The sequence below is a fragment of the Trematomus bernacchii genome, unplaced genomic scaffold (assembly GCF_902827165.1).
Source record: "Trematomus bernacchii unplaced genomic scaffold, fTreBer1.1, whole genome shotgun sequence".
NCBI lineage: Eukaryota > Metazoa > Chordata > Actinopteri > Perciformes > Nototheniidae > Trematomus > Trematomus bernacchii.
In genome coordinates this window covers 21,066-48,074 of record NW_022987984.1, presented here as the reverse complement: position 1 = coordinate 48,074, position 27,009 = coordinate 21,066, and the positions used below count along the sequence as shown (strand labels likewise).

Here is a 27,009-nt window from a genome sequence, read left to right as displayed (position 1 = left end):
TGGCAGTGGTGGGATTTGAACCCACGCCTCCTGAGAGACTGGAGCCTTAATCCAGCGCCTTAGACCGCTCGGCCACACTACCTGTTTTCAAGCAGAAAATGCACCTAATTAAAGAATTACAGAAGAATGAGCTTGATAGCAACCAAAATGACATAAATGAAATTAGCCCTTCGGCCAGTGACAAGAAGTCAAGAGTCCACATTCTCCACAATTGGCAACTCATCCAAAGCACACTGACCTTCAAGTTGAGTCACACCCAACTCAAGACTGAGGTGTTATTTTTAAATATCTTCACACCCAACTCAAGACAGAGTTTTTTTGAGACTGTCTTCAGGTTGGGTGTGGTTTCCAAATATCACTTGATTCTTGTATATATAATGGCAGTGGTGGGATTTGAACCCACGCCTCCTGAGAGACTGGAGCCTTAATCCAGCGCCTTAGACCGCTCGGCCACACTACCTTTTCTCAATGAGAAAATGCACCTAATAAAAAAAGAAGAAGAATGAGCTTGATAGCAACCAAAATGAAATAAATCAAATTAGCCTTCGGCCAGTGACAAGAAGTCAAGAGTCCAAATTCTCCAAAAATTGGCAACTCATCCCAAAGCACACTGATCTTCAAGTGAGTCACACCCAATCAAGACTGAGGTTTTATGAGACTGTCTTCAGGTTGGATGTGGTTTCCAAATATCACTTGATTCTTGTATATATAATGGCAGTGGTGGGATTTGAACCCACGCCTCCTGAGAGACTGGAGCCTAAATCCACGCCTTAGACCACTCGGCCACACTACTGTTTTCAAGCAGAAAATGCAACTAATTAAGAATTACAGAAGAATGAGCTTGATAGCAACCAAAATGACATAAATGAAATTAGCCCTTCGGCCAGTGACAAGAAGTCAAGAGTCCAAATTCTCCAAAAATTGGCAACTCATCCCAAAGCACACTGATCTTCAAGTTGAGTCAACCGAACTCAAGACTGAGGTTTATGAGACTGTCTTCAGGTTGGATGTGGTTTCCAAATATCACTTGATTCTTGTATATATAATGGCAGTGGTGGGATTTGAACCCACGCCTCCTGAGAGACGGGAGCCTTAATCCAGCGCCTTAGACCGCTCGGCCACAATACCTGTTTCAAGCAGAAAATGCACCTAATTAAAGAATTACAGAAGAAGATGAGCTTGATAGCAACCAAAATGAAATAAATCAAATTAGCCCTTCAGCCAGTGACACACCCAAATCAAGACTGGTTATTTTAAATATCTTCACAACCAACTCAAGACTGAGGTTTTATGACACTGTCTTCAGGTTGGGTGTGGTTTCCAAATATCACTTGATTCTTGTTTATAATGGCAGTGTGGGATTTGAACCCACGCCTCCTGAGAGACTGGAGCCTAATCCAGCGCCTTAGACCGCTCGGCCACACTACCTTTTCTCAATGAGAAAATGCACCTAATAGAAAAAAAGAACAATGAGCTTGATAGCAACCAAAATGAAATAAATCAAATTAGCCCTTCGGCCAGTGAGTCAAGAAGTCAAGAGTCCAAATTCTCAACTCATCCCAAAGCACACTGACCTTCAAGTTGAGTCACACCCAAATCAAGACTGAGGTTTTATGAGACTGTCTTCAGTTGGATGTGGTTTCCAAATATCACTTGATTCTTGTATATATAATGGCAGTGGTGGGATTTGAACCCACGCCTCCTGAGAGACTGGAGCCTAATCCAGCGCCTTAGACCGCTCGGCCACACTACCTGTTTTCAAGCAGAAAATGCACCTAATTTAAGAATTACAGAAGAATGAGCTTGATTGCAACCAAAATGACTAAATGAAATTAGCCCTTCAGCCAGTGACAAGAAGTCAAGAGTCCAATTTCTCAAACTCATCCCAAAGCACACTGACCTTCAAGTTGAGTCACACCCAAATCAAGACTGAGGTTTTATGAGACTGTCTTCAGGTTGGATGTGGTTTCCAAATATCACTTGATTCTTGTATATATATGGCGGTGGGATTTGAACCTACGCCTCTGAGAGACCGGAGCCTAATCCAGCGCCTTAGACCGCTCGGCCACACTACCTTTCTCAATGAGAAAATGCACCTAATAGAAAAAAAGAACAATGAGCTTGATAGCAACCAAAATGACATAAATGAAATTAGCCCTTCAGCCAGTGACAAGAAGTCAAGAGTCCAAATTCTCCAAAAATTGGCAACTCATCCCAAAGCACACTGATCTTCAAGTGAGTCACACCCAACTCAAGACTGAGGTTTGATGACATGTCTTCAGGTTGGGTGTGGTTTCCAAATATCACTTGATTAATGTATATATAATGGCAGTGGTGGGATTTGAACCCACGCCTCCTGAGAGACTGGAGCCTTAATCCAGCGTCTTAGACCGCTCAGCCACACTACCTTTTCTCAATGAGAAAATGCACCTAATAGAAAAAAAGAAGAATGAGCTTGATAGCAACCAAAATGACATAAATGAAATTAGCCCTTCAGCCAGTGACAAGAAGTCAAGAGTCCAAATTCTCCAACAATTGGCAACTCATCATAAAGCACACTGACCTTCAAGTTGAGTCACACCCAACTCAAGACAGAGTTTTTTTGAGACTGTCTTCAGGTTGGATGTGGTTTCCAAATATCACTTGATTCTTGTATATATAATGGCAGTGGTGGGATTTGAACCCACGCCTCTTGAGAGACTGGAGCCTAAATCCAGCGCCTTAGACCGCTCGGCCACACTACCTGTTTTCAAGCAGAAAATGCACCTAATTTAAGAATTACAGAAGAATGAGCTTGATTGCAACCAAAATGAAATAAATCAAATTAGCCCTTCGCCAGTGACACACCCAAATCAAGACTGAGGTTTTTTTTAATGTCTTAACACCCAACTCAAGACTGAGGGTTTTTTAGACTGTCTTCAGGTTGGGTGTGGTTTCCAAATATCACTTGATTAATGTATATACAATGGCAGTGGTGGGATTTGAACCCACGCCTCCTGAGAGACTGGAGCCTTAATCCAGCGCCTTAGACCGCTCACACTACCTGTTTACAAGCAGAAAATGCACCTCATTAAAGATTACAGAAGAATGAGCTGATAGCAAAAAATGACATAAATGAAATTAGCCCTTCAGCCAGTGACAAGAAGTCAAGAGTCCAAATTCTCCAAAAATTGGCAACTCATCCCAAAGCACACTGACCTTCAAGTTGAGTCACACCCAAATCAAGACTGAGGTTTTACTAGACTGTCTTCAGGTTGGATGTGTTTCCAAATATCACTTGATTCTTGTATATATAATGGCAGTGGTGAGATTTGAACCCACGCCTCCTGAGAGACTGGAGCCTTAATCGAGCGCCTTAGACCGCTCGGCCACACTACCTGTTTTCGTTGAGAAAATGCACCTAATAAAAAAAAAGAAGAAGAATGAGCTTGATAGCAACCAAAATGAAATAAATCAAATAAGGGAATGCTCTGGTTTTCGGACAAAATTAACATGGATCACTCCGTCACTGGACGTACTTCGTCTCACTGGAATAGTAACGGTCATAGTGAATATAAAATCGTCCCCATGTATCCGGCCAATGACGGGAGAGTTTTGAAAGAGACAAAACACTGTTCCATACATTTAAAAACACTTAAACAATTAAACAATGTTTACCCCAGGATTCAGGCATCTTCCCTGGCTTGTAAAGTGCAGTTATGCGTTGGAGGTATTGCACTATTTACAAAATGTATACCCAGGATTATGGCCCCTTCCCTGGCTTGTCCTACCATAAATGTCCAATGCCTGTATAAGCGGATGGGATTTTTGTCCACGAAGTAACTGGCCCATCCCTGATCCTACCATAAATGTACAATGCCAGTATAAGCGGATGGGATTTGTGTCCACGAAGTAACTGTGCTGCTTACTGAAAGTAGCGTTCTGCTTACCAGCTTACCAGCTTACGCTTCAGCACTCTGGAGAGCTACATTGTGAAATCTTGCTACTAATCCATAACTTTTGATGACAAGCTCTGTTCGGTTCAGGCCTTTCTGTACCCCCCCATTTCCACGTATCCCGCATCCAATGGTACCATCGCCGAGTCTCTTTTACCTGTTGTTTGAAGACTCTTTCCTGGGTTCAATGTGTCCTCTTTCTCCCCCCCTGGGGTGTGTGTGATGACAAGTCAAGTGAGTCAGGCTGCCAACAAGCAGCAGTGTGCTGTCATTTCAAACATGTTACCCCACTGTTTAACACAGTTTTACCTGTGTTTTGAAGACTCTTTCCTGGGTCAATGTGTCCTCTTTTCTCCCCCCCTGGGTGTGTGTGAGACAAGTCAAGTGAGTCAGCCTGCCAACAAGCAGCAGTGTGCTGTCATTTTAAACATGTTACCCCACTGTTTAACACACTTTTACCTGTGTTTTGAAGACTCTTTCCTGGGTCAATGTGTCCCTCTTTTCTCCCCCCCCTGGGTGTGTGTGAGACAAGTCAAGTGAGTCAGCCTGCCAACAAGCAGCAGTGTGCTGTCATTTCAAACATGTTACCCCACTGTTTAACACACTTTTTACCTGTGTTTTGAAGACTCTTTCCTGGGTCAATGTGTCCTCTTTCTCCCCCCCTGGGTGTGTGTGAGACAAGTCAAGTGAGTCAGGCTGCCAACAAGCAGCAGTGTGCTGTCATTTCAAACATGTTACCCCACTGTTTAACACACGTTTTACCTGTGTTTTTGAAGACTCTTTCCTGGGTCAATGTGTCCTCTTTCTCCCCCCCTGGGTGTGTGTGAGACAAGTCAAGTGAGTCAGCCTGCCAACAAGCAGCAGTGTGCTGTCATTTCAAACATGTTACCCCACTGTTTAACACAGTTTTACCTGTGTTTTGAAGACTCTTTCCTGGGTCAATGTGTCCTCTTTCTCCCCCCCTGGGTGTGTGTGAGACAAGTCAAGTGAGTCAGCCTGCCAACAAGCAGCAGTGTGCTGTCATTTCAAACATGTTACCCCACTGTTTAACACAGTTTTACCTGTGTTTTGAAGACTCTTTCCTGGGTCATTGTGCTCAATGTGTCCTCTTTCTCCCCCCCTGGGTGTGTGTGAGACAAGTCAAGTGAGTCAGCCTGCCAACAAGCAGCAGTGTGCTGTCATTTCAAACATGTTACCCCACTGTTTAACACACTTTTACCTGTGTTTTGAAGACTCTTTCCTGGGTCATTCTGTGCTCCAATGTGTCCTCTTTCTCCCCCCCTGGGTGTGTGTGAGACAAGTCAAGTGAGTCAGCCTGCCAACAAGCAGCAGTGTGCTGTCATTTCAAACATGTTACCCCACTGTTTAACACACTTTTACCTGTGTTTTGAAGACTCTTTCCTGGGTCATTCTGTGCTCCAATGTGTCCTCTTTCTCCCCCCCTGGGTGTGTGTGAGACAAGTCAAGTGAGTCAGCCTGCCAACAAGCAGCAGTGTGCTGTCATTTCAAACATGTTACCCCACTGTTTAACACACTTTTACCTGTGTTTTGAAGACTCTTTCCTGGGTCAATGTGTCCTCTTTCTCCCCCCCTGGGTGTGTGTGAGACAAGTCAAGTGAGGCAGGCTGCCAACAAGCAGCAGTGTGCTGTCATTTCAAACATGTTACCCCACTGTTTAACACACTTTTACCTGTGTTTTGAAGACTCTTTCCTGGGTCATTGTGTGCTCACCAGGGGCACGAGAATACCCTCCACAGAAGGGGTCGTGGTTCCGTGAAGAAGGCCGAATTTGGGTGCTCATAGGCAGCCTGCTGCAGAGTCATTTTCAGGCTCCTCTCCACAATTGTCCCCCTAAAATGATTTTAAATCATTATTTTTGCATTTAAATGCATTTATTCTATCATTTATATGGTTCCCCAACACAATGCACATAGTCTGGAGCTCACTGGGGTCCTGCATATAATTTAATCAGGCGTTTTAACACTTTTCCCATGAAAATGATTTTTAATCACTATCATGGGGCTATGAAAATAAAATTCCGGGTAATGCAGAGCACAAGTGCACCTTTTACTATTTAAATGTATTTGTATTATATATATTTGGGCTAGAAAGGTGACCTCTCTGGGTGATTTAGTCAGTTTATGGAGCTTAGCCCACAAATCCTGGATGATCCAGGCCGAATTTGGGTGCTCATAGGCGGCCTGCCAGGCGCCCCCCACCCGTGGAAAGCAAAAAAATTGAAGAAAACGCTTAATTATAACTTAAAATAATCAAAAATGAAGTTTTGAAAAATTGTCAAAAAAATGACAGAGTGCCAACGGGAGAAGGGGCCAGACTATTGGCGCTTCGGGCCGATTTTTCCCCTTCTCCGATGGTTGGTACAACGGAGAAGGGGAAAAAGTCCCTGGGCTTCATTTCCACTTCTCTGTCAAAAAGATTCATCCATACTTTTCAAACTACCGTCTGCACGAATTCGGAAACCCAGTTTTTGGGTGCACTCAGAAAAATAACGGCTGTTGCAAATCATGGAAGAATGTATCCGCTCACCAAGCACTTTGAGTGGGCCTAATTTTGTGGCGCAAGGACCCCCCAGCCTGGTTCTCTCAATACTTAAAGTTTGACATGGAGGAATGCGAGGGCACTTTGCAGGTGACTCTACCCGATTATGAGACACTATTTTGGGGCGTATTTTTTACATTTCTCTGGTTCTCCAAATAGTTTAAGTTCGACATTTTGAGCCATGGAGGAATGCGAGGGCACTTTGCAGGTGACTCTACCCGATTTTGAGGCACTATTTTGGGGCGTATTTTTTACATTTCTCTGGTTCTCCAAATAGTTTAAGTTCGACATTTTGAGCCATGGAGGAATGCGAGGGCACTTTGCAGGTGACTCTACCCGATTTTGAGGCACTATTTTGGGGTATAATTTTTACATTTTTACCCCTTTGCCCGGTTATCACCAAAGTTGAGTTGGATGATTTCGACCATGGAAGAATGTCAGGGGAGTCCGCGGGGGACTCCTGCGGGGTCATGAGGCACTATTTTGGGGTACAATTTTTACATTTTGACCCCTTTTCCCGGTTCTCACCAAAGTTGAGTTGGATGATTTCGACCATGGAGGAATGTCAGGGGAGTCCGCGGGGGACTCCTGCGGGGTCATGAGGCACTATTTTCGGACACTTTTTTCCCATTTTCCCCCCTTTTGCCTGGTTCTTTTTATTTTTATTTTTTTTCCTGTTTTGGCCCGTTTGACCCGGTTTCCTTCTGCCGGGGGCACTGCCCGGTCCCGGGTGCCCCCCCAGGGCTTGCGTACAGCCGTTTCACCCCCCCACATTGACGGATTTTGACCCCTTTGCCCGGTTCTCACCAAAGTTGAGTGTGATGATTGCTGAGTCATGATGCACTATTTTGGGGTACATTTCCCCCATTATCAACACGGACTAGAGATGTCTCGGAGATGGCTCGGAGCCCACACCCTGGTTCTATGTAACCCTGGAGGAATGTCACATGAGTCGACAGGGGACTGCTGCTGGCTAATGAAGGACTATTTTGGGGTACATTTCCCCCATTATCAACACGGACTAGAGATGTCTCGGAGATGGCTTGGAGCCCACACCCTGGTTCTATGTAACCCTGGAGGAATGTCACATGAGTCGACAGGGGACTGCTGCTGGCTAATGAAGGACTATTTTGGGGTACATTTCCCCCATTATCAACACGGACTAGAGATGTCTCGGAGATGGCTCGGAGCCCACACCCTGGTTCTATGTAACCCTGGAGGAATGTCACATGAGTCGACAGGGGACTGCTGCTGGCTAATGAAGGACTATTTTGGGGTACATTTCCCCCATTATCAACACGGACTAGAGATGTCTCGGAGATGGCTCGGAGCCCACACCCTGGTTCTATGTAACCCTGTAGGAATGTCACATGAGTCGACAGGGGACTGCTGCTGGCTAATGAAGCACTATTTCCGGGTACTTTTTTTTCATTTTCACCCAAATTTCCCTGGATGAAATATTTTTTAGTTTTTTTAGTTTTTAGCCCAGTTTTGGCCACAGCGTTGCCTGGAGGATAGGACCGAGATATGACAGACTCTCTGGCCGCCTCACAAGTCACTATTGTCGGACACTTTCTTTGCTTTACCCCGGTTCTATCACTCTTTCCTCCTTTGACCATACAACCCGTTTCCTGCTGGGGTGGTGCCTGGTTCCGGGGTACCCCAAACCCTCTCATGGTCGGGGCACCATGTATTGATGCATCGGACCCAATGTTGCCATCACCAGCCCCGCGTTGGTGCGGAAGTGGGACCATCTGACCCGGTGGTAACCCAATACTTCCCTTCGTCCATGCACCATGAATTGATGCATCGGACCCAGTGTCGCAACCACCGCTCACGCTAACGCATATAAACGGAGAACTATAACATAATTTTGATCAAATTCATTATGTGTGTTTCAGGAAGGATGTCATCTGAATGCCCGGTGTGCAGACTCTTCTATCTGGCATTGAACAAACACCTTAAGCACAAGCATGCAGTGCGGAACTTGGAGGAGAGGGGAATCCTCCTGAAAATAGCCAGTGGAAGGATAAATGTTCGGACCAAACCCTGTCCCATCGCTGGGTGTTCGTACGCTGGGAAGAGACTGGACCGTCATGTAAAACATGACCACCCTGAGTTGTCCCGACATGAGGCACATCAGGTCATGGCAAGGCTGAAGCATAGTGTGGCACTGCAGTTGCTCCATGACCTCCGTGAGACTAACCCCATCATTGGAATGGCTACATCATTGGATATAGACAATGAGGAGGAATACCCCGGGCACCCTCCACCCTTCTCCCCACATACCGAGTGTGACAACGAGGACTGCAGGCAGGTGATGCTGGAAAATGTGGCATTGAGGGCTCAGAAGGATGCCCTCAATGATGAGGTGAAGACCCTGCGCTCCAGGCTGAAAAAGGAGCTAAAACCCAGGAAGCAGAGTGCTGCTGTTCTTGAGGAAGAGGACGAATGTATACGATTTAAGGGCCTGGCAATCCCAAGTACCTCCGGCATAAACACAGTAGCCTCAGGCAGCAATACCCCTGTGAAGAGCCCGGTGAAGACTGTCATGCAGTCCCCAGTAACCTCCGGTAGCGAGACCCCTGTGAGGAGCCCGGTGAAGACTGTCATGCTTGCAGTAGCCTCCGGTGGGAAGAGACCGGTCAAGAACCCTGTGAAGAGCCCAGTGAAGACTGTCATGCTTGCAGTAGCCTCCGGTGGAAAGAGACCGGTCAAGAACCCTGTGAAGAGCCCAGTGAAGACTGTCATATTACCAGTTTCCTCCGGTAGCGAGACCCCTGAGAAGAGCCCGGTGAAGACTGTCATGTTTGCAGTAGCCTCCGGTAGCGAGACCCCTGTGAAGACCCCGGTGAAGACTGTCATGTTTGCAGTAGCCTCCGGTAGCGAGACCCCTGTGAAGACCCCGGTGGAAACTGTCATGTTTGCAGTAGCCTCCGGTAGCGAGACCCCTGTGAAGACCCCGGTGGAAACTGTCATGTTTGCAGTAGCCTCCGGTAGCGAGACCCCTGTGAAGACCCCGGTGGAAACTGTCATGTTTGCAGTAGCCTCCGGTTAGCGAGACCCCTGTGAAGACCCCGGTGGAAACTGTCATGTTTGCAGTAGCCTCCGGTAGCGAGACCCCTGTGAAGACCCCGGTGGAAACTGTCATGTTTGCAGTAGCCTCCGGTGTAGCGAGACCCCTGTGAAGACCCCGGTGGAAACTGTCATGTTTGCAGTAGCCTCCGGTAGCGAGACCCCTGTATGCCGGAAGACCCGTGCCTCTAAGCTGGCTAATGACTTGCCCTCTCCCTCAAATTACTGGTCCACTGGGTGTGGACGGGGAATACCATGCGTGAAATCACGTTGCCTAGAAGCATGGAGGCGTACCTTCAGACATACTTGGATCACTGTTTGGGTGTCGCTCCGACAGTAAAACAGAAAGACAATGTTGTGTCGAAGATCAGCCGGATAAAGAACTTCATAGTATACATGGCCCATGGTGTTAACCGCCTGTCAGACTGGCTGTTCCTAAGAAACATGAAGATGATCCGTGGCTGGAGCGAGTATATTGTAAAGCCGGGCCGGGCAGTCACAACATCAGAGTTCTTCCTGAAGAATGTGCACCAGTTCATGGGGTACATGTCTGAGTCAAAGCCCCGGGGGTGCAAGCTCACCCAGTCTGATATGACCCACATAATGAGAGAGGTGAAAGCCAACATGAAACACTTGAATAAGGCAGTCACTCTACATCAGTTTAAGGTGAAGAGGAACAAACTGGATCGTCTGCCGAGCCAGGCGGAGCTTCTCGCCGCCATGGCGGCCGCTGAGAAGCGCATCCCGGAGCTCCTCGACCTGATGGCCGGCACGCCGACCTCAACCACCCAGAAGCTTCTCTATGGCTATCTCACCCTCCATTGGAGCCTCCTGTATGGCCACCATACGGGCGTGTACGCAAACATGAAAAACAGTGAGGTCTTAGAGGCAGCCATAAGGGGAACTGCTGAGGGCTACATCATCCATGTGCAGGATCACAAGACGGCCAAGACATATGGCGAAGCACAGCTGGCGCTTACAGTAGAGGAGTTTAGCTGGGTCATGCGGTGGATGGGGATTAAAGAGGCATTGCTGGGTCCTCAGAATGAATTCTTCCTTTTCACAAGGGGGAATCGGGCCTCCAAGAACCTGAACGCTCACTTGAAGAGGGCATGGGCTGATGCTGGGCTAGAAACAGCCGTCACCTTCACAATCCTGCGCACTGCCCTGGCTGACAATATCAAGCATCACCAAGATCCAGAAAGCCGGTCGATTCTCGCCAGGTTTATGTGTCACGACGTAACCACGGCGGACCGGTTCTACGCGAATGCGCCAGGTATAAAGGAGGCATTGAGAATCCGCTCCATGTTCAGGGCGTCATCAGATGCGGCAGCAGCTGCATCATCATCAGAAGGATGTCTACCGCTGTCAGATGGGGAGACCTCCGAAGAGGGCTGCTATAACAGTACTGCTCTATCATCTTCACCTGATGGGTCATTGGAGCGGCAGCAGCAGCGGAAGCGGAAGCGGGAGGGAAAGAGGCCAATGAAGTCGGGACCGGGGCTGGTTGACACTCCTGATGATGGGGCAGGGGCCGTGGACTCAACCTGTTTGCCCTGGTGCACCGTAAGAATTAGACGCCTAATTTGGTCCCCTGAATCCCGCTAAACATTGTGAATATGTATACCGTGTATATAATTATTATTATAATCCTGTGTATACATTTTGTAAATAGTACAATATCTCCAGGGCGCATAACTGCACTTTACAAGCCAGGAAAGGTGCCAGAATCCTGGGCATACATTTTGTTAATAGTGCAACACCTCCAGGGCGCATAACTGCACTTTAAAACGTAGGTTAAGAAATTTAGTAGTACTGTTATAGCAGCAGTAGTACGTGTAAATAGTTTATGTTTTAGGCTCTGTGTACTGTGTTTTTTGTTAAAATAAAATAAAAAATAAAAAAAAAACAATAACCTTGATGGTTACCAGGGGCAGAAAAAGTGCCACTTTCCATCAGCACCGGGGAGGCACTCTCCTTGGTGCTGAACCCTGTGATGAGCGCTCAAGTGTTGGCGGAGGAGGTGTAAGCCAGAGGAGGGTGAACAAAAGTTAAAGTGTTTGAACCTCCAGCCCAGAAGGGGGGGGTGATGCCGTGAAGAAGGCCGAATATGGATGCTGATGGGCGGACACAGAAGCACCATAAAACCACCCCCTTGTAAGACCACCAGGGGCACGAGAATACCCTCCACAGAAGGGGGGGGTGATGCCGTGAAGAAGGCCGAATATGGATGCTGATGGGCGGACACAGAAGCACCATAAAACCACCCCCTTGTAAGGTCACCAGGGGCACGAGAATACCCTCCAGCCCAGAAGGGGGGGTGATGCCGTGAAGAAGGCCGAATATGGATGCTGATGGGCGGACACAGAAGCACCATAAAACCACCCCCTTGTAAGGTCACCAGGGGCACGAGAATACCCTCCACAGAAGGGGGGGTGATGCCGTGAAGAAGGCCCGAATATGGATGCTGATGGGCGGACACAGAAGCACCATAAAACCACCCCCTTGTAAGGTCACCAGGGGCACGAGGTTCTGGTGGGTGTGAATACCTGTGTTTAGTCCGTGGGGGAGTGCTTAACTGTGGGGGCCCGGGGACTCAGGGTGTGCAAGGTTATGGAGGGTCCCACTGTTAGGGGCCCATGCTGGAGGTAATTAGTCCGTCCTTGGGGCTCTGTGAGCGGGCAAAAAGAGGTGATTTCCCCCTGGTCTCTGCTGGAGGTGCAGAGTCCCACTGTTAGGGGGCCCATGCTGGAGGTAATTAGTCCGTCCTTCGGGGCTCTGTGAGCGGGCAATGAGAGGTGATTTTCCCGGTCTCCGCCCTGGAGGTGTGAAATAAACAGAGTCCCCCTGTTAGGGACTGGTGCTGGAGGTCTCTAGTCCGTCCTTCGGTGCTCTGTGAGCGGGCAGAGAGAGGTGATTTTCCCCTGGTCTCTGCTGGAGCTGTGAAAGAAACAGAGTCCCACTGTTAGGGGCCCATGCTGGAGGTAATTAGTCCGTCCTTGGGGCTCTGTGAGCGGGCAGAGAGAGGTGATTTTCCCCTGGTCTCTGCTGGAGCTGTGAAAGAAACAGAGTCCCACTGTTATGGGGACATGCTGGAGGTCTCGAGTCCGTCCTTCGGTGCTCTGTGAGCGGGCAGAGAGAGGTGATTTTCCCCTGGTCTCTGCTGGAGCTGTGAAAGAAACAGAGTCCCACTGTTATGGGGACATGCTGGAGGTAATTAGTCCGTCCTTGGGGCTCTGTGAGGGGGCAGAGAGAGGTGATTTCCCCCTGGTCTCTGCTGGAGCTGTGAAAGAAACAGAGTCCCACTGTTATGGGGACATGCTGGAGGTCTCGAGTCCGTCCTTCGGTGCTCTGTGAGCGGGCAGAGAGAGGTGATTTTCCCCTGGTCTCTGCTGGAGCTGTGAAAGAAACAGAGTCCCACTGTTAGGGGCCCATGCTGGAGGTAATTAGTCCGTCCTTGGGGCTCTGTGAGCGGGCAGAGAGAGGTGATTTTCCCCTGGTCTCTGCTGGAGCTGTGAAAGAAACAGAGTCCCACTGTTATGGGGACATGCTGGAGGTCTCGAGTCCGTCCTTCGGTGCTCTGTGAGCGGGCAGAGAGAGGTGATTTTCCCCTGGTCTCTGCTGGAGCTGTGAAAGAAACAGAGTCCCACTGTTATGGGGACATGCTGGAGGTAATTAGTCCGTCCTTGGGGCTCTGTGAGGGGGCAGAGAGAGGTGATTTCCCCCTGGTCTCTGCTGGAGGTGCAGAGTCCCACTGTTAGGGGCCCATGCTGGAGGTAATTAGTCCGTCCTTGGGGCTCTGTGAGCGGGCAGAGAGAGGTGATTTTCCCCCGGTCTCTGCTGGAGCTGTGAAAGAAACAGAGTCCCACTGTTATGGGGACATGCTGGAGGTAATTAGTCCGTCCTTGGGGCTCTGTGAGCGGGCAGAGAGAGGTGATTTTCCCCTGGTCTCTGCTGGAGCTGTGAAAGAAACAGAGTCCCACTGTTATGGGGACATGCTGGAGGTAATTAGTCCGTCCTTGGGGCTCTGTGAGGGGGCAGAGAGAGGTGATTTCCCCCTGGTCTCTGCTGGAGGTGCAAGAGTCCCACTGTTAGGGGCCCATGCTGGAGGTAAATAGTCCGTCCTTGGGGCTCTGTGAGCGGGCAGAGAGAGGTGATTTCCCCCTGGTCTCTGCTGGAGGTGCAGAGTCCCACTGTTAGGGGCCCATGCTGGAGGTAATTAGTCCGTCCTTCGGGGCTCTGTGAGCGGGCAATGAGAGGTGATTTTCCCGGTCTCCGCCCTGGAGGTGTGAAATAAACAGAGTCCCACTGTTAGGGACTGGTGCTGGAGGTCTCTAGTCCGTCCTTCGGGGCTCTGTGAGCGGGCAGAGAGAGGTGATTTCCCCCTGGTCTCTCCTGGAGGTGTGAAATAAACAGAGTGCTACATTTGTAAATAGTGCAATATCTCCAGGGCGCATAACTGCACTTTACAAGCCAGAAATAATGTTTAAATGGTCGGGGAAAAGTATTTTTTAAATGTCTGGAAAAGAGTTTTAGACAGTCATTTTGCACGAAATCATTTAACATAGACGCTCTCCTGAAAATGCACAGAATATGTGCTTTTTCAGGAGACCGTCAATGTTAAATGATTTCGTGCAAAATGACTGGCTAAAACCCCGGAATAAGTGTTTGAAAGGCGGGGAAAAGTTGTTTAAAATAGTCTGATACCTCCAGGGCGCATCACCAAAAATGTACAAGCCAGGGAAGATGCCTGAATCCCGGATACTTTAGGTCTGTCACTTAGGGTGACCGCACCAGTCCGACGCTCCCGAGAGCGGACGTCCATTGTTTGTAAGGCACCTAAGAGGGATTAGCCCTTCGGCCAGTGACAAGAAGTCAAGAGTCCAAATTCTCAACTCATCCCAAAGCACACTGACCTTCAAGTTGAGTCACACCCAAATCAAGACGGAGGTTTTACTAGACTGTCTTCAGGTTGGATGTGGTTTCCAAATATCACTTGATTCTTGTATATATAATGGCAGTGGTGGGATTTGAACCCACGCCTCCTGAGAGACTGGAGCCTTAATCCAGCGCCTTAGACCGCTCGGCCACACTACCTGTTTTCAAGCAGAAAATGCACCTAATTTAAGAATTACAGAAGAATGAGCTTGATTGCAACCAAAATGACATAAATGAAATTAGCCCTTCAGCCAGTGACAAGAAGTCAAGAGTCCAAATTCTCCAACAATTGGCAACTCATCCCAAAGCACACTGACCTTGAAGTTGAGTCACACTCAACTCAAGACTCAGATTTTATGACACTGTCTTCAGGTTGGGTGTGGTTTCCAAATATAATGGCAGTGGTGGGATTTGAACCCACGCCTCCTGAGAGACTGGAGCCTTAATCGAGCGCCTTAGACCGCTCGGCCACACTACCTGTTTTCAATGAGAAAATGCACCTAATAAAACAATTACAGAAGAATGAGCTTGATAGCAACCAAAATGACATAAATGAAATTAGCCCTTCAGCCAGTGACAAGAAGTCAAGAGTCCAAATTCTCCAACTATTGGCCACTGAACCCAAAGCACACTGACCTTCAAGTTGAGTCAAACCCAACTCAAGATTGAGCTTGTTTTTAAATGTCTTCACAGCCAACTCAAGAATGAGGTTTTTTTAGACTGTCTTCAGGTTGGGTGTGATTTCCAAATATCACTTGATTCTTGTATATATAATGGCAGTGGTGGGATTTGAACCCACGCCTCCTGAGAGACTGGAGCCTTAATCCAGCGCCTTAGACCGCTCGGCCACACTACCTGTTTTCAAGCAGAAAATGCACCTAATTTAAGAATTACAGAAGAATGAGCTTGATTGCAACCAAAATGACATAAATCAAATTAGCCCTTCAGCCAGTGACAAGAAGTCAAGAGTCCAAATTCTCCCACAATTGGCAACTCATCCCAAAGCACACTGACCTTCAAGTTGAGTCACACCCAAATCAAGACGGAGGTTTTACTAGACTGTCTTCAGGTTGGATGTGGTTTCCAAATATCACTTGATTCTTGTATATATAAGGGCAGTGGTGGGATTTGAACCCACGCCTCCTGAGAGACTGGAGCCTAAATCCAGCGCCTTAGACCGCTCGGCCACACTACCTGTTTTCATTGAGAAAATGCACCTAATAAAAAAAAAGTAGAAGAATGAGCTTGATAGCAACCAAAATGAAATAAATCAAATTAGCCCTTTCAGCCAGTGACACACCCAAATCAAGACTGAGGTTTTTTTTTAAATGTCTTCACACCCAACTCAAGACTGAGGGTTTTTTAGACTGTCTTCAGGTTGGGTGTGGTTTCCAAATATCACTTGATTCTTGTATATATAATGGCAGTTTGTTTGTTTGTTTGTAGCCTTTATTTATCCAGGTTAAAATCCCATTGAGATCAACGATCTCTTTTACAAGGGAGACCTGCGGTACATTGAGTTACACATATAAAAACAAACAGAAAACAAAAAGGACATCACAACATAATTACAGGGGTATACATTAGCATCTATTTACATTTACAGGTATCCAATAATATTTCATCCAGTCGTGCTTTAAAATGATGCAAGGGAATCAAAATGCTGAGTTTCAATATTTTTTGCATAGTGTTCCAAGCTAGAGGAGCAGCGCACATAAAAGCTTTAGCACCTAAAACAGTCCTAGCACTTTGCACATGTAATAAAAACACATCCTGTGATCTCAGGCAATAGCTACTTGCCACTCTCCGTGAGATCAAGGAGCAGATATAAGAAGGTAGTTTACCCAGCATGGCTTTGTAGATGAACATGTACCAATGACTGAGCCTCCGAACAGTAAGTGAAGGCAGACCTGCCTTGGCATACAGGGTACAGTGATGAGTAAGTGCTTTACAGTTAGTAACAAATCTCAGAGCACTGTGATAGGCGGCATCTAACCTTTCCAGGCAATGGGCAGGTGCATTCATGTAGATCAAATCACCATAGTCTAGCACAGGTAAAAAGGTCACAGTGACTAGCCTTTTCCTGGCTTCAAAAGAGAAACAGGACTTGTTTCTGAAAAAGAAACCTAATCTAACCCTCAGCTTTTTTAAGCAGATTAGTGACGTGAAGTTTAAAAGTAAGACAATCATCAAGCCAGATACCAAGGTATTTATAATAGCTAACCACTTGGAGTACTTGTCCTTGCATAGTCACAATATCCAAAGCAGTCTCTGGAGTCTTTTTAGCTTTAGAAAAGAGCATTACCTTGGTTTTCTCAACATTTAAAAGAAGCTTTAGTTCAGAGAGCTGAGTCTGAATAATGTTAAAAACAGCCTGTAATTTAACAACAGCCTCCTTAATGGAGGGACCTGCACAGTACATCACGGTGTCATCCGCATAAAAATGCAAAGTAGCTTCATCCACATTTTCACCTAAACTATTGATGTAGATGGAGAATAAAAGTGGACCTAAAACAGAACCTTGAGGAACACCATTAGCAATGTTCAACCACTCAGAAGACAGCCCATCAAAGTGAACACATTGGGACCTTTCAGAGAGGTAGTTCACAAATCACCCCACTGCATGGCTGGATAAGCCAATACTGAGTAGCCTTTGCTTTAAGATGTGATGATCGACGGTATCAAACGCTTTGGAAAGGTCAATAAATAGAGCTGCACAACTCTGCTTTTTATCTAAAATACTTGTAATGTCATTCACCACTTTCATTGTGGCAGTGATGGTGCTATGTTGCTTCCTGAAGCCTGACTGATGTTTTGACAGGATGTCATTTGTACATAAAAACACCTTTACCTGTTCACTCACTAGGCGTTCAAGAACCTTAGCCAGAACTGACAATTTAGAGATGGGCCTATAGTTATTTAAAACAGTTGCCTCCCCTCCTTTCAGCAAAGGCAGGACATACGCTGACTTCCACAGTTTTGGAATTGTGTTTGTGCTGAGGGAGAGGTTAAAAAGAGTAGTGAGAGGTGGAGCAATAAAATCTGCAGCTATCTTTAAAAAGAAAGGTTCCACGTTGTCCGGGCCGGCCGGTTTCTTAGGATCTAACTTGGTTAAAGCTTCACGAACAACATCAACAGTAAAAGGAGTAAAACTGAAAGGGTTTTCCAGACCACATTGTTCAGAGTCACCGACTGTGGTGTTCACAAAAGCAGAGTTAGTCACAGAATCAAACATAGAACCGCAGGACACAAAATGCTCATTAAAACAATTTAACATAGTAGCCCTGTCCGATATAGAGCCAGATGCTGTGGTAATGCACGGAGGTAGCTCATTTCGGATCTCACCGGTGGATAGCGATTTTATGGCTTTCCAAAATTTCCTAGGATTATTTAGGTTTTCTGTAGTAACTGACAAATAGTACTTCGACTTAGCATTTTTGACCTGTGAAGTGAAGCTATTTCTTAGTTACCTAAAACGCAGCCATTTAACCTCTGAGCCTGATTTCCTACCCTTTGCCCAGGCCTTGTTTCTCTCATGTAGGAGACTGGACAGTTCAGCAGAAAACCAAGGATTGTCTCGTCCCTTTACTCTAAAAGTACGTAGGGGTGCATGTCTATCTATAATTTCCATAAAACCAAGATAAAAATAAGACCATGCAGTTTCAACATCAGCACACAGATCGATTTTTCCCCAATCAAACCCAAACAGATCATGAACAAAACCCTGCTCCACAAAATGTTTTATGTGTCTCTTAATAATAATACGGGGTTTAACCTTTTGGACCTTAGTGTCCCTAATTGTGGCTACAACACAGTGGTCACTCACATCATTTGCAAATACTCCCACAGATAGGTATTTATAGGGAACATTAGTTAGAATGAGATCAATTAGGGATGATCTATTAGGGGACTTAACGTTAGGGCGAGTAGGACTGTCAACAATCTGAGTAACATTCAAAGAGATACAAAGGTTTTTTAAATCCTCTGATACTGCAGTTAACCAGTCCCAGTTAAAATCTCCAAGTAGCACTATTTCCTTGTAGTCTAGTTGTGATAAAAGTGTTGCTAGTGAAGACAAGGAGTCCTTGACAGCTGAGGGGGGTCTGTAACACCCTACCACCATGACTTGTTGCCCCTTTGCCACTTCTATATTTAAGGCTAAAAATTCGAATTGCTTACTGACAGATTTGGAGATCAATGTGGTTACACTGAACTTATTCTTAACATAAATGGCAACTCCACCACCTTTATTAGGCCGGTCGGTACGATACACATTATAGCCATTTAAGGATATGTCAGAGGCCAAAATAGTTTTATTTAGCCATGTTTCTGATAACACAATGACGTCAGCGTCAGTCGAGCTTGCCCAAATGCGGACAAAATCTAGCTTACCTAACAGACTGCGCACATTCAAGTGGATGAAACCCAACCCAGACCTAGCTTTAAAATCAGCAGGAGTAGCGATCTGACTACTACTACTGGGCGGACCAGGGTTAGGTTGAACATTTCCTGACAGTAATAATAACAAAAAAAACAGGCATCTTTTCCTCTTAATCGACACACACACATTGTCATCTATTTTAGAATCACCGGAAAAGTCTGCGAGAGTGTGATTTGAGCTTAAGAAGCAGTCCTGAAGTACCATCATCGCAGGCAAACAAAAAAGACAAACATATTTTGTCGAGCAGATTGTCTGTGACAAGGTGACCGGTAACTGTTTGTGTAACACATCCGACCCTTTGCAGGGGATGCCTACTGCGGGTGGCAGAACAGACCTGAATCCAGTAGGCTTCTCAGGATGACTAGAGATCTTCTCATAGTCCAGAACAGTTAACAGGCACAGCAGAATCACGATATGGGCCATCCTCCCAGACAAGCACACAATATCCGTGATGTTCCCGGGGCAAAAAAAAATCCTCCTCCTCAACAGCAGCAAAGGACAGGCGAAAGCAGCAGCGAGGAAGCGCACCGGTCCCTCCGTGGTATCCCCGGGATAAGAGGTCTCCTCAGCAAGCAGCACACGACACTGGAACACACGACAGGTGGGAGCAGGCCTCCGTAACAGCAGAACCAGGACAGGTGGAGAGCAGGCCCCAGCCGCGGCAGATCCTCCTCCGCACAGCAGCACACGCCCGGTGAAAGCAGGCCCCAGCCCGAAGCGTGGAGCCACTCTACAGGCGGGAGCAGGTCTCCGTAGATCGTAGATGACCTGATTGTGGTTTCAGTAGTGTGTAGGGTGTGAGAGTAATTCACAGATATTGCCCTAATTCTGCCGCTTATTCATGCGACGAACATCGTCGAGAAAGTCTAAGGACAACGTCGTGGCAAATACTACTGTATAGAAAAAGGCACCTAAATCACATCAAAAACGTTTTAAAGTAACGAGCATATGGATGCACGGACAAGCGCTGAAAACTTGCATTCGAATCTTCCGGGTGCGTAACCGGAAGTGGAAAGTGAAAGCACCTGCACCAATGTAGTGAAAATCACACTTTGTGTACATGACTGAAATGTGAGTCACGGAGGAAGCAGACTTAACTTGTTCATTTCCCTTTTGTGCCAAAACAGAAAGCAGGAAAACCCTCCCAAGGAAGTGGTGGGATTTGAACCCACGCCTCCTGAGAGACTGGAGCCTTAATCCAGCGCCTTAGACCGCTCGGCCACACTACCTGTTTTCAAGCAGAAAATGCACCTAATTAAAGAATTACAGAAGAATGAGCTTGATAGCAACCAAAATGACATAAATGAAATTAGCCCTTCGGCCAGTGACAAGAAGTCAAGAGTCCAAATTCTCCAAAAATTGGCAACTCATCCCAAAGCACACTGACCTTCAAGTTGAGTCAAACCCAACTCAAGACTGAGGTTTCATGACACTGTCTTCAGGTTGGGTGTGGTTTCCAAATATCACTTGATTATTGTATTTATAATGGCAGTGGTGGGATTTGAACCCACGCCTCCTGAGAGACTGGAGCCTTAATCCAGCGCCTTAGACCGCTCGGCCACACTACCTGTTTTCAAGCAGAAAATGCACCTAATTAAAGAATTACAGAAGAATGAGCTTGATAGCAACCAAAATGACATAAATGAAAGTAGCCCTTCGGCCAGTGACAAGAAGTCAAGAGTCCAAATTCTCCAAAAATTGGCAACTCATCCCAAAGCACAGGGACCTTCAAGTTGAGTCACACGCAAATCAAGACGGAGGTTTTACTAGACTGTCTTCAGGTTGGATGTGGTTTCCAAATATCACTTGATTAATGTATATATAATGGCAGTGGTGGGATTTGAACCCACGCCTCCTGAGAGACTGGAGCCTTAATCCAGCACCTTAGACCGCTCGGCCACACTACCTGTTTTCAATGAGAAAATGCACCTAATAGAAAAAAAGAAGAATGAGCTTGATAGCAACCAAAATGACATAAATCAAATTAGCCCTTCAGCCAGTGACAAGAAGTCAAGAGTCCAAATTCTCCAACAATTGGCAACTCATCCCAAAGCACACTGACCTTCAAGTTGAGTCAAACCCAACTCAAGACTGAGGTTTGATGACACTGTCTTCAGGTTGGGTGTGGTTTCCAAATATAACTTGATTAATGTATATATAATGGCAGTGGTGGGATTTGAACCCACTTCTCCTGAGAGACTGGAGCCTTAATCCAGCGCCTTAGACCACTCGGCCACACTACCTGTTTTCAAGCAGAAAATGCACCTAATTAAAGAATTACAGAAGAATGAGCTTGATAGCAACCAAAATGAAATAAATCAAATTAGCCCTTCGGCCAGTGACAAGAAGTCAAGAGACAAATTCTCCAAAAATTGGCAACTCATCCCAAAGCACACTGACCTTCAAGTTGAGTCACACCCAAATCAAGACTGAGGGTTTTTTAGACTGTCTTCAGGTTGGGTGTGGTTTCCAAATATCACTTGAGTATTGTATATATATATTCTAGCAGTGGTGGGATTTGAACCCACGCCTCCTGAGAGACTGGAGCCTAAATCCAGCGCCTTAGACCGCTCGGCCACACTACCTTTTCTCAATGAGAAAATGCACCTAATAGAAAAAAATAAGAATGAGCTTGATGGCAACCAAAATGACATAAATCAAATTAGCCCTTCAGCCAGTGACAAGAAGTCAAGAGTCCAAATTCTCCAACAATTGGCAACTCATCCCAAAGCACACTGACCTTCAAGTTGAGTCAAACCCAACTCAAGACTGATGTTTGATGACACTGTCTTCAGGTTGGATGTGGTTTCCAAATATCACTTGATTCTTGTATATATAATGGCAGTGGTGGGATTTGAACCCACGCCTCCTGAGAGACTGGAGCCTTAATCCAGCGCCTTAGACCGCTCGGCCACACTACCTGTTTTCAAGCAGAAAATGCACCTAATTAAAGAATTACAGAAGAATGAGCTTGATAGCAACCAAAATGACATAAATGAAATTAGCCCTTCGGCCAGTGACAAGAAGTCAAGAGTCCAAATTCTCCAACAATTGGCAACTCATCCCAAAGCACACTGACCTTCAAGTTGAGTCACACCCAAATCAAGACTGAGGGTTTTTTATACTGTCTTCAGGTTGGGTGTGGTTTCCAAATATCACTTGATTAATGTATATATAATGGCAGTGGTGGGATTTGAACCCACGCCTCCTGAGAGACTGGAGCCTTAATCCAGCGCCTTAGACCGCTCGGCCACACTACCTGTTTTCAAGCAGAAAATGCACCTAATTAAAGAATTACAGAAGAATGAGCTTGATAGCAACCAAAATGACATAAATGAAATTAGCCCTTCGGCCAGTGACAAGAAGTCAAGAGTCCAAATTCTCCAACAATTGGCAACTCATCCCAAAGCACACTGATCTTCAAGTTGAGTCACACCCAAATCAAGACGGAGGTTTTACTATACTGTCTTCAGGTTGGATGTGGTTTCCAAATATCACTTGATTCTTGTATATATAAGGGCAGTGGTGGGATTTGAACCCACGCCTCCTGAGAGACTGGAGCCTAAATCCAGCGCCTAATGGCGCAGTTCCACTGCAGCGCGGAGCTCGCTTTAAGCGTGCCGTGTCGTGCCGTTCCCTTTTTTGGTTGTGCTTCCACTAGGCCTCGTTCCGGCGCGGTACGGCGCGGGGCCACTTTTTCACCTCTTTTCTGGCCCTAGAAAATTGTGGTTCTATCGAGGCCACACTAGCGGGCCAACAACTGGGCGGACTGCTGATTGGTCAGAGAGAATCGTCACAATTCTCGCGCGAGTTGATCATCCCTAGTGTCGCATATAATGTGACGCTTGCAGCATTTTTGAAAACAGAAGCTAGAAATGGCAAAAAAAAGCACACCGTGGTCCGTTGACGAGGTCACGACGTTCCTCCATCTTATAGCAGATGATAAAATACAGCGTGAGCTCGACGGCACAACCCGGAACCTAAAGGTTTTCCAGGAGGTCTCTGCACTGTTGTCCGTACGCGGATACTCAAGGACTTTCCAGCAGTGTAGGGACAAATTGAAAAAGCTGAAGAGTGAATATCGAGCCGTCAAGGACCACAACGGCCGGAGTGGTTCGGATAGGAGAAGCTGGAAGTGGTTCGACCTCATGGACGATATTTATGGCCATAGACCATCCAGCGTTGGGAGGGAGGGAGGCCTGGACTCTGCAACCGCGTTGCTGGAGTCTCTGCATGGTAAGTCTTTGCTAACGCTCTGTTATTTGCTTGAAAACGTTGTGTCCCTATCTATTATAAAGCTCACTTCTAACAAACAAGTCTATTTTATCCTTACATTTAAGTTCTACAACCCATGCTTGTATGGATCCCCGAAGAGCTACATAGCTAGGGCAGATAGCATTAGCTAGAGCTATTGTTTGCTACCACCACATGTGCCATTGTTTACGTTCAGTTTTTCTTTCTACAGTTGTTGTTGTTGCTATTTAGTATTGTGCTGCAGTAGTTTGTGGAATTAACAAGTCATGTTGCTGTTCTAGATGATGCCATTGTCTCGAGTGAGGAGGAACAGTCCCGAGTAATGGGTGATCCGTCCTCGTCGTCGTCAAATCCAGAAGGGACCCCATCTCGACCCCAGACACCAGGCCCAACCGAACACCCGACAACTCAACCACCAACGCCGAGTGCCATCGCGACACCGCAGCGTGTTCTAGGTAAGAAATAGGCATGGCAAAACGACTGCAATTGTGATTTTTTTTAAACTTTAGATCATCCATCCATCGTCAGTAAGTAAAATAAGCTATACCAGTGTGTGGAAGTGCTCTGTTACAAGTAACTAGCTAGTAAGCAGCTAGTACAATTTTGTGTGACATCCTATTATATACATATATTTATATTCATTATCAACAGGCTGGACATAATGTAATTCACTTTCACAATCATTGTGTGACCTGTACCTGTCCTGTGTTTTTCATTGTTATTGCTAATTCTTATTGCTATAATTATCTTATCATCATACAGGCAAGAGGAAACGAGGAGGAGACGAGCACCTGGCACAGGAGGAACGGCACCATGTAAGGCACCTGGCCCAGGTGGATCGGCACTGGCAGCTGACCATGGAGGATACTGCCCGGGCAAGGCAGGAGGAAATGGCCTTCAGAAGGGAGGAGAACGCTCAAACGCAGGCATTTAACTTAGCCTTCCTGCGCACTCTTGGCCAGGTTGTGGACAGCAGACGTGGCCCGTCTCTTCATAAAGATGACCAACCTCAATTGCCACAGTAGTGTCTTGTACATGTTTTTACTTTTTTTTTTTTAATGCCATGCCTTTTTATGCTGCAGCAACATTTTTAAATTTTGTACAATATCTTGCCTTTTTATGCTGCAACACATTTTTTTATTTTGTACAATGCCATGGCTTTTTTATAATTCAATAAAGTACTTCTCATCTTATCTCTTGTTGATAAATGCATCGTCTGATTTCCTGCCATAATCTGATTAACCAACTGATTTTCGGGACCATGTAAACAAAGTCACTGGGTTGCCACTCGCACACAATTTTGTCATCCAATCATAAACAGAAATGAAATGTACACGTTTCATTAAAGGCCTTTAAATCAGCAGAACAAAATCACTGAGAATTGTGTCTTAGTCCAACGTTTAAAAAAAAATGCACATATGCACATAATTTTGAGGCTGAAGTTATAGGCCTATATTTGTTCTAAATAATAATAAAAATAGGCTACTAATAACATTTGGGGATCTAACATTGTACATGAATTTATAAAGCAATAAGAAACACCAGTTAGGAAAAAGGGCATAAGATAAAAAGGGAATTCGAAGAATAGATTTAAAGCAAGAAATAGTTTGCTAGCTTCAGGTCCTCCTCTAAAACATTCTTTGGTAACTGACACATTAAAGTTGAAGACTACCTTTTATAAATAAACTGGAAGGGGGTATTTCGGAAAAAAAACGGAAAGAGGATGATAAGAGATCATTTGTATTTGTTTAGTTTACTTGGATATTTGCTTAATTTAGAGATTTTCTTTTCAGGATCTGATATTTGCTCAAATGTTCTTATTATGGGGCAGTACTTACTGGTACTTGACATTCTAATATTTACTAAATAGTCAATTCTGATAACATTTTTTGGTTTAAATCATTTGACAAACACATGTATGTGAAAGAGAAAAAAAGATTTATTTATGTTCAACACAATGTAGTAATAATAAACACAAAACAAAATGTCACTACCCTTAAATGTCCCACAATCTTTCAATTGCTATTCAGGTAGCGCATCAAACCCTCTCTTATGTCAGTGCCCCCCTCCTCTGAACCTTGTGCCACTGCCACCCCAGGCTCTGCTGCTGCTGCTGGTGCATCCCATTCATCATCGTAGGCCTCTCCATGACTCTCGCAGAGGTTATGCAGAGCACAGCATGTCAGCACCATAGATTTCACAAGGTTCACATCACAGTCATTCCTTTTCATGAGGCAACGCCACCTTCCCTTCAGTCTACCAAATGCGTTTTCGACCACTACCCGTGCTCTGCAAATGCCCTTGTTGTAGATCACATGTTCTGCTGTCAGCTGTCTATTGTCAGGGAACGTTTTCATGAGCCAGTTTTGTAAGGGATAGGCATTGTCTCCCAGGATGTAGTAGCCAGCATTAACCCCACCAATGTTCCTGGTGCAAGCTGGAAAGTAGTTGCCACGACTGGCCAACTCCCACAATGAGGACAGCCTCAAAACCCGAGCATCATGCATGCTCCCAGGCATTCCTGCAAACACATTCCAGAAATGTCCCCTACCATCAACAACTCCTTGAAGGATGATGGAGTGCCAGCCTTTACGGTTAAAATAGTCACAGTGGTATTCCTGTGGTGCCAAGATGGGTATGTGTGATCCATCAATAGCACCTACACACTGTGGGAGCCCCCACCTCGTCTCAGTGTAGTCGGCCATTTCTGCAAACTTCGCCCGGTCTGGTGAACGAATTAGTTCCGGCACTAACAAAGTCTCTGCAGCAGCACAGAAGTCGTGCACACACCGGCACACAGTTGTGTTGCTCACCCCGAAAAGATGTCCAATGCTTCGGTACTCTGAGCCGGTCGCAAGCTTCCACAGTGCGATGGCCACCCTCTTCTTTAGAGGTATACACTTGCGGAATGATGTGTCCTGTCTCTCCATCGCTGGCCGCAGTTTGTTGCACAGGTAGGTGTATGTGTCCTCAGACATCCTAAAGTTTTCCACCCACTGAGTGTGTGAAAGACGGAACAATCACACCCCACCACTCGGTAGCTCGGTCGAGCATCCAAACACATGGTCTGCGGCGGCGACCTAACGTCTGAAATACACAAACAAAAGCATACATATTTTAATACGTAAAAGTGGTAGCTACAATTAATTAAATACTTGAAACACTTTGGTCGTATAGTGAGCGTGAAACACATTGCTAGTTAGCGAACGTTAGCTTACCGAGTATCGTTGAGTCGTGCCGTAGTAGTCTCTGCCGCTTTCTACGATTGCCATAAGTCTCCCATGAGCTGCTTCTCTATTACGTCTTGCTATAAGCCGCCTTTTTCGAAACAAAGTCTTCCTTCTTGCTGTGATAAAACACCACAGACACAGAAACAACTTAACGATGGTATCCACATCCTCCATTGTTGCGTGTTTCGTCAGTTGTGTCGCATTGAAGATGACGTCACGGCAGTTGTATGCAGCGTCGCTCCGCCTACACTGCGTTACTATAGTAACTACCCCAGTTCCTAAACTGTAATGGAAGCGCAGCATGAAGTGAGTCGGCCCTGTTAAGGCCCAACGTGGCCAAGCCGTACCGAGCCGTACCGAGTGTGGCCGAGGCCGACCGTGTAGTGGAAATGCGCCATTAGACCGCTTGGCCACACTACCTGTTTTCATTGAGAAAATGCACCTAATAAAAAAAAAGTAGAAGAATGAGCTTGATAGCAACCAAAATGAAATAAATCAAATTAGCCCTTTCAGCCAGTGACACACCCAAATCAAGACTGAGGTTTTTTTTAAATGTCTTCACACCCAACTCAAGACT

At 46.1% G+C, this 27,009-nt stretch overlaps 2 protein-coding genes and 17 non-coding genes across 19 annotated transcripts; 1 reads left to right on the top strand and 18 right to left on the bottom strand.

Annotated features, from left to right (window-relative positions):
* On the bottom strand, window positions 1-82 carry trnal-aag. Its single transcript has one exon. It is a non-coding gene; the product is annotated as a tRNA-Leu (tRNA).
* Window positions 83-378: 296 nt separating this feature from the next.
* Window positions 379-460, bottom strand: trnal-aag. The gene has a single exon. It is a non-coding gene; the product is annotated as a tRNA-Leu (tRNA).
* A 586-nt stretch (window positions 461-1,046) lies between these two features.
* On the bottom strand, window positions 1,047-1,128 carry trnal-aag. Its single transcript has one exon. It is a non-coding gene; the product is annotated as a tRNA-Leu (tRNA).
* A 1,198-nt stretch (window positions 1,129-2,326) lies between these two features.
* On the bottom strand, window positions 2,327-2,408 carry trnal-aag. Its single transcript has one exon. It is a non-coding gene; the product is annotated as a tRNA-Leu (tRNA).
* Window positions 2,409-2,662: 254 nt separating this feature from the next.
* Window positions 2,663-2,744, bottom strand: trnal-uag. The gene has a single exon. It is a non-coding gene; the product is annotated as a tRNA-Leu (tRNA).
* Window positions 2,745-3,296: 552 nt separating this feature from the next.
* Window positions 3,297-3,378, bottom strand: trnal-aag. Its single transcript has one exon. It is a non-coding gene; the product is annotated as a tRNA-Leu (tRNA).
* An 11,206-nt stretch (window positions 3,379-14,584) lies between these two features.
* Window positions 14,585-14,666, bottom strand: trnal-aag. The gene has a single exon. It is a non-coding gene; the product is annotated as a tRNA-Leu (tRNA).
* A 237-nt stretch (window positions 14,667-14,903) lies between these two features.
* Window positions 14,904-14,985, bottom strand: trnal-aag. Its single transcript has one exon. It is a non-coding gene; the product is annotated as a tRNA-Leu (tRNA).
* A 296-nt stretch (window positions 14,986-15,281) lies between these two features.
* Window positions 15,282-15,363, bottom strand: trnal-aag. The gene has a single exon. It is a non-coding gene; the product is annotated as a tRNA-Leu (tRNA).
* A 257-nt stretch (window positions 15,364-15,620) lies between these two features.
* On the bottom strand, window positions 15,621-15,702 carry trnal-uag. The gene has a single exon. It is a non-coding gene; the product is annotated as a tRNA-Leu (tRNA).
* Window positions 15,703-20,095: 4,393 nt separating this feature from the next.
* Window positions 20,096-20,177, bottom strand: trnal-aag. The gene has a single exon. It is a non-coding gene; the product is annotated as a tRNA-Leu (tRNA).
* Window positions 20,178-20,434: 257 nt separating this feature from the next.
* Window positions 20,435-20,516, bottom strand: trnal-aag. The gene has a single exon. It is a non-coding gene; the product is annotated as a tRNA-Leu (tRNA).
* Window positions 20,517-20,773: 257 nt separating this feature from the next.
* On the bottom strand, window positions 20,774-20,855 carry trnal-aag. The gene has a single exon. It is a non-coding gene; the product is annotated as a tRNA-Leu (tRNA).
* A 254-nt stretch (window positions 20,856-21,109) lies between these two features.
* On the bottom strand, window positions 21,110-21,191 carry trnal-aag. Its single transcript has one exon. It is a non-coding gene; the product is annotated as a tRNA-Leu (tRNA).
* A 260-nt stretch (window positions 21,192-21,451) lies between these two features.
* trnal-uag lies at window positions 21,452-21,533 on the bottom strand. Its single transcript has one exon. It is a non-coding gene; the product is annotated as a tRNA-Leu (tRNA).
* A 254-nt stretch (window positions 21,534-21,787) lies between these two features.
* trnal-aag lies at window positions 21,788-21,869 on the bottom strand. The gene has a single exon. It is a non-coding gene; the product is annotated as a tRNA-Leu (tRNA).
* Window positions 21,870-22,126: 257 nt separating this feature from the next.
* trnal-aag lies at window positions 22,127-22,208 on the bottom strand. The gene has a single exon. It is a non-coding gene; the product is annotated as a tRNA-Leu (tRNA).
* Window positions 22,209-22,823: 615 nt separating this feature from the next.
* On the top strand, window positions 22,824-24,395 carry LOC117471977. The gene is made up of 3 exons (XM_034117186.1): window positions 22,824-23,184; window positions 23,484-23,657; window positions 23,965-24,395. The coding sequence occupies exons 1-3, from the start codon at window positions 22,824-22,826 to the stop codon at window positions 24,225-24,227; spliced, it is 798 nt and encodes a 265-aa protein (XP_033973077.1). The 3' UTR covers window positions 24,228-24,395.
* An 822-nt stretch (window positions 24,396-25,217) lies between these two features.
* Window positions 25,218-26,180, bottom strand: LOC117471976 (protein ANTAGONIST OF LIKE HETEROCHROMATIN PROTEIN 1-like). The gene has a single exon (XM_034117185.1). It carries the CDS (start codon window positions 26,178-26,180, stop codon window positions 25,218-25,220), a length of 963 nt encoding a protein of 320 aa, XP_033973076.1.
* Between the last annotated feature and the right edge of the window lie 829 nt (window positions 26,181-27,009).

Bases quoted from the DNA above. Each gene is read 5' to 3' on its own strand.
- LOC117471976 (XM_034117185.1), bottom strand. From the start codon at position 26,180: ATGTCTGAGGACACATACACCTACCTGTGCAACAAACTGCGGCCAGCG.
- LOC117471977 (XM_034117186.1), top strand. From the start codon at position 22,824: ATGGCAAAAAAAAGCACACCGTGGTCCGTTGACGAGGTCACGACGTTC. The intron at 23,185-23,483 runs GTAAGTCTTTGC...TTGCTGTTCTAG, and splicing joins GTTGCTGGAGTCTCTGCATG to ATGATGCCATTGTCTCGAGT. The intron at 23,658-23,964 runs GTAAGAAATAGG...ATCATCATACAG, and splicing joins GACACCGCAGCGTGTTCTAG to GCAAGAGGAAACGAGGAGGA.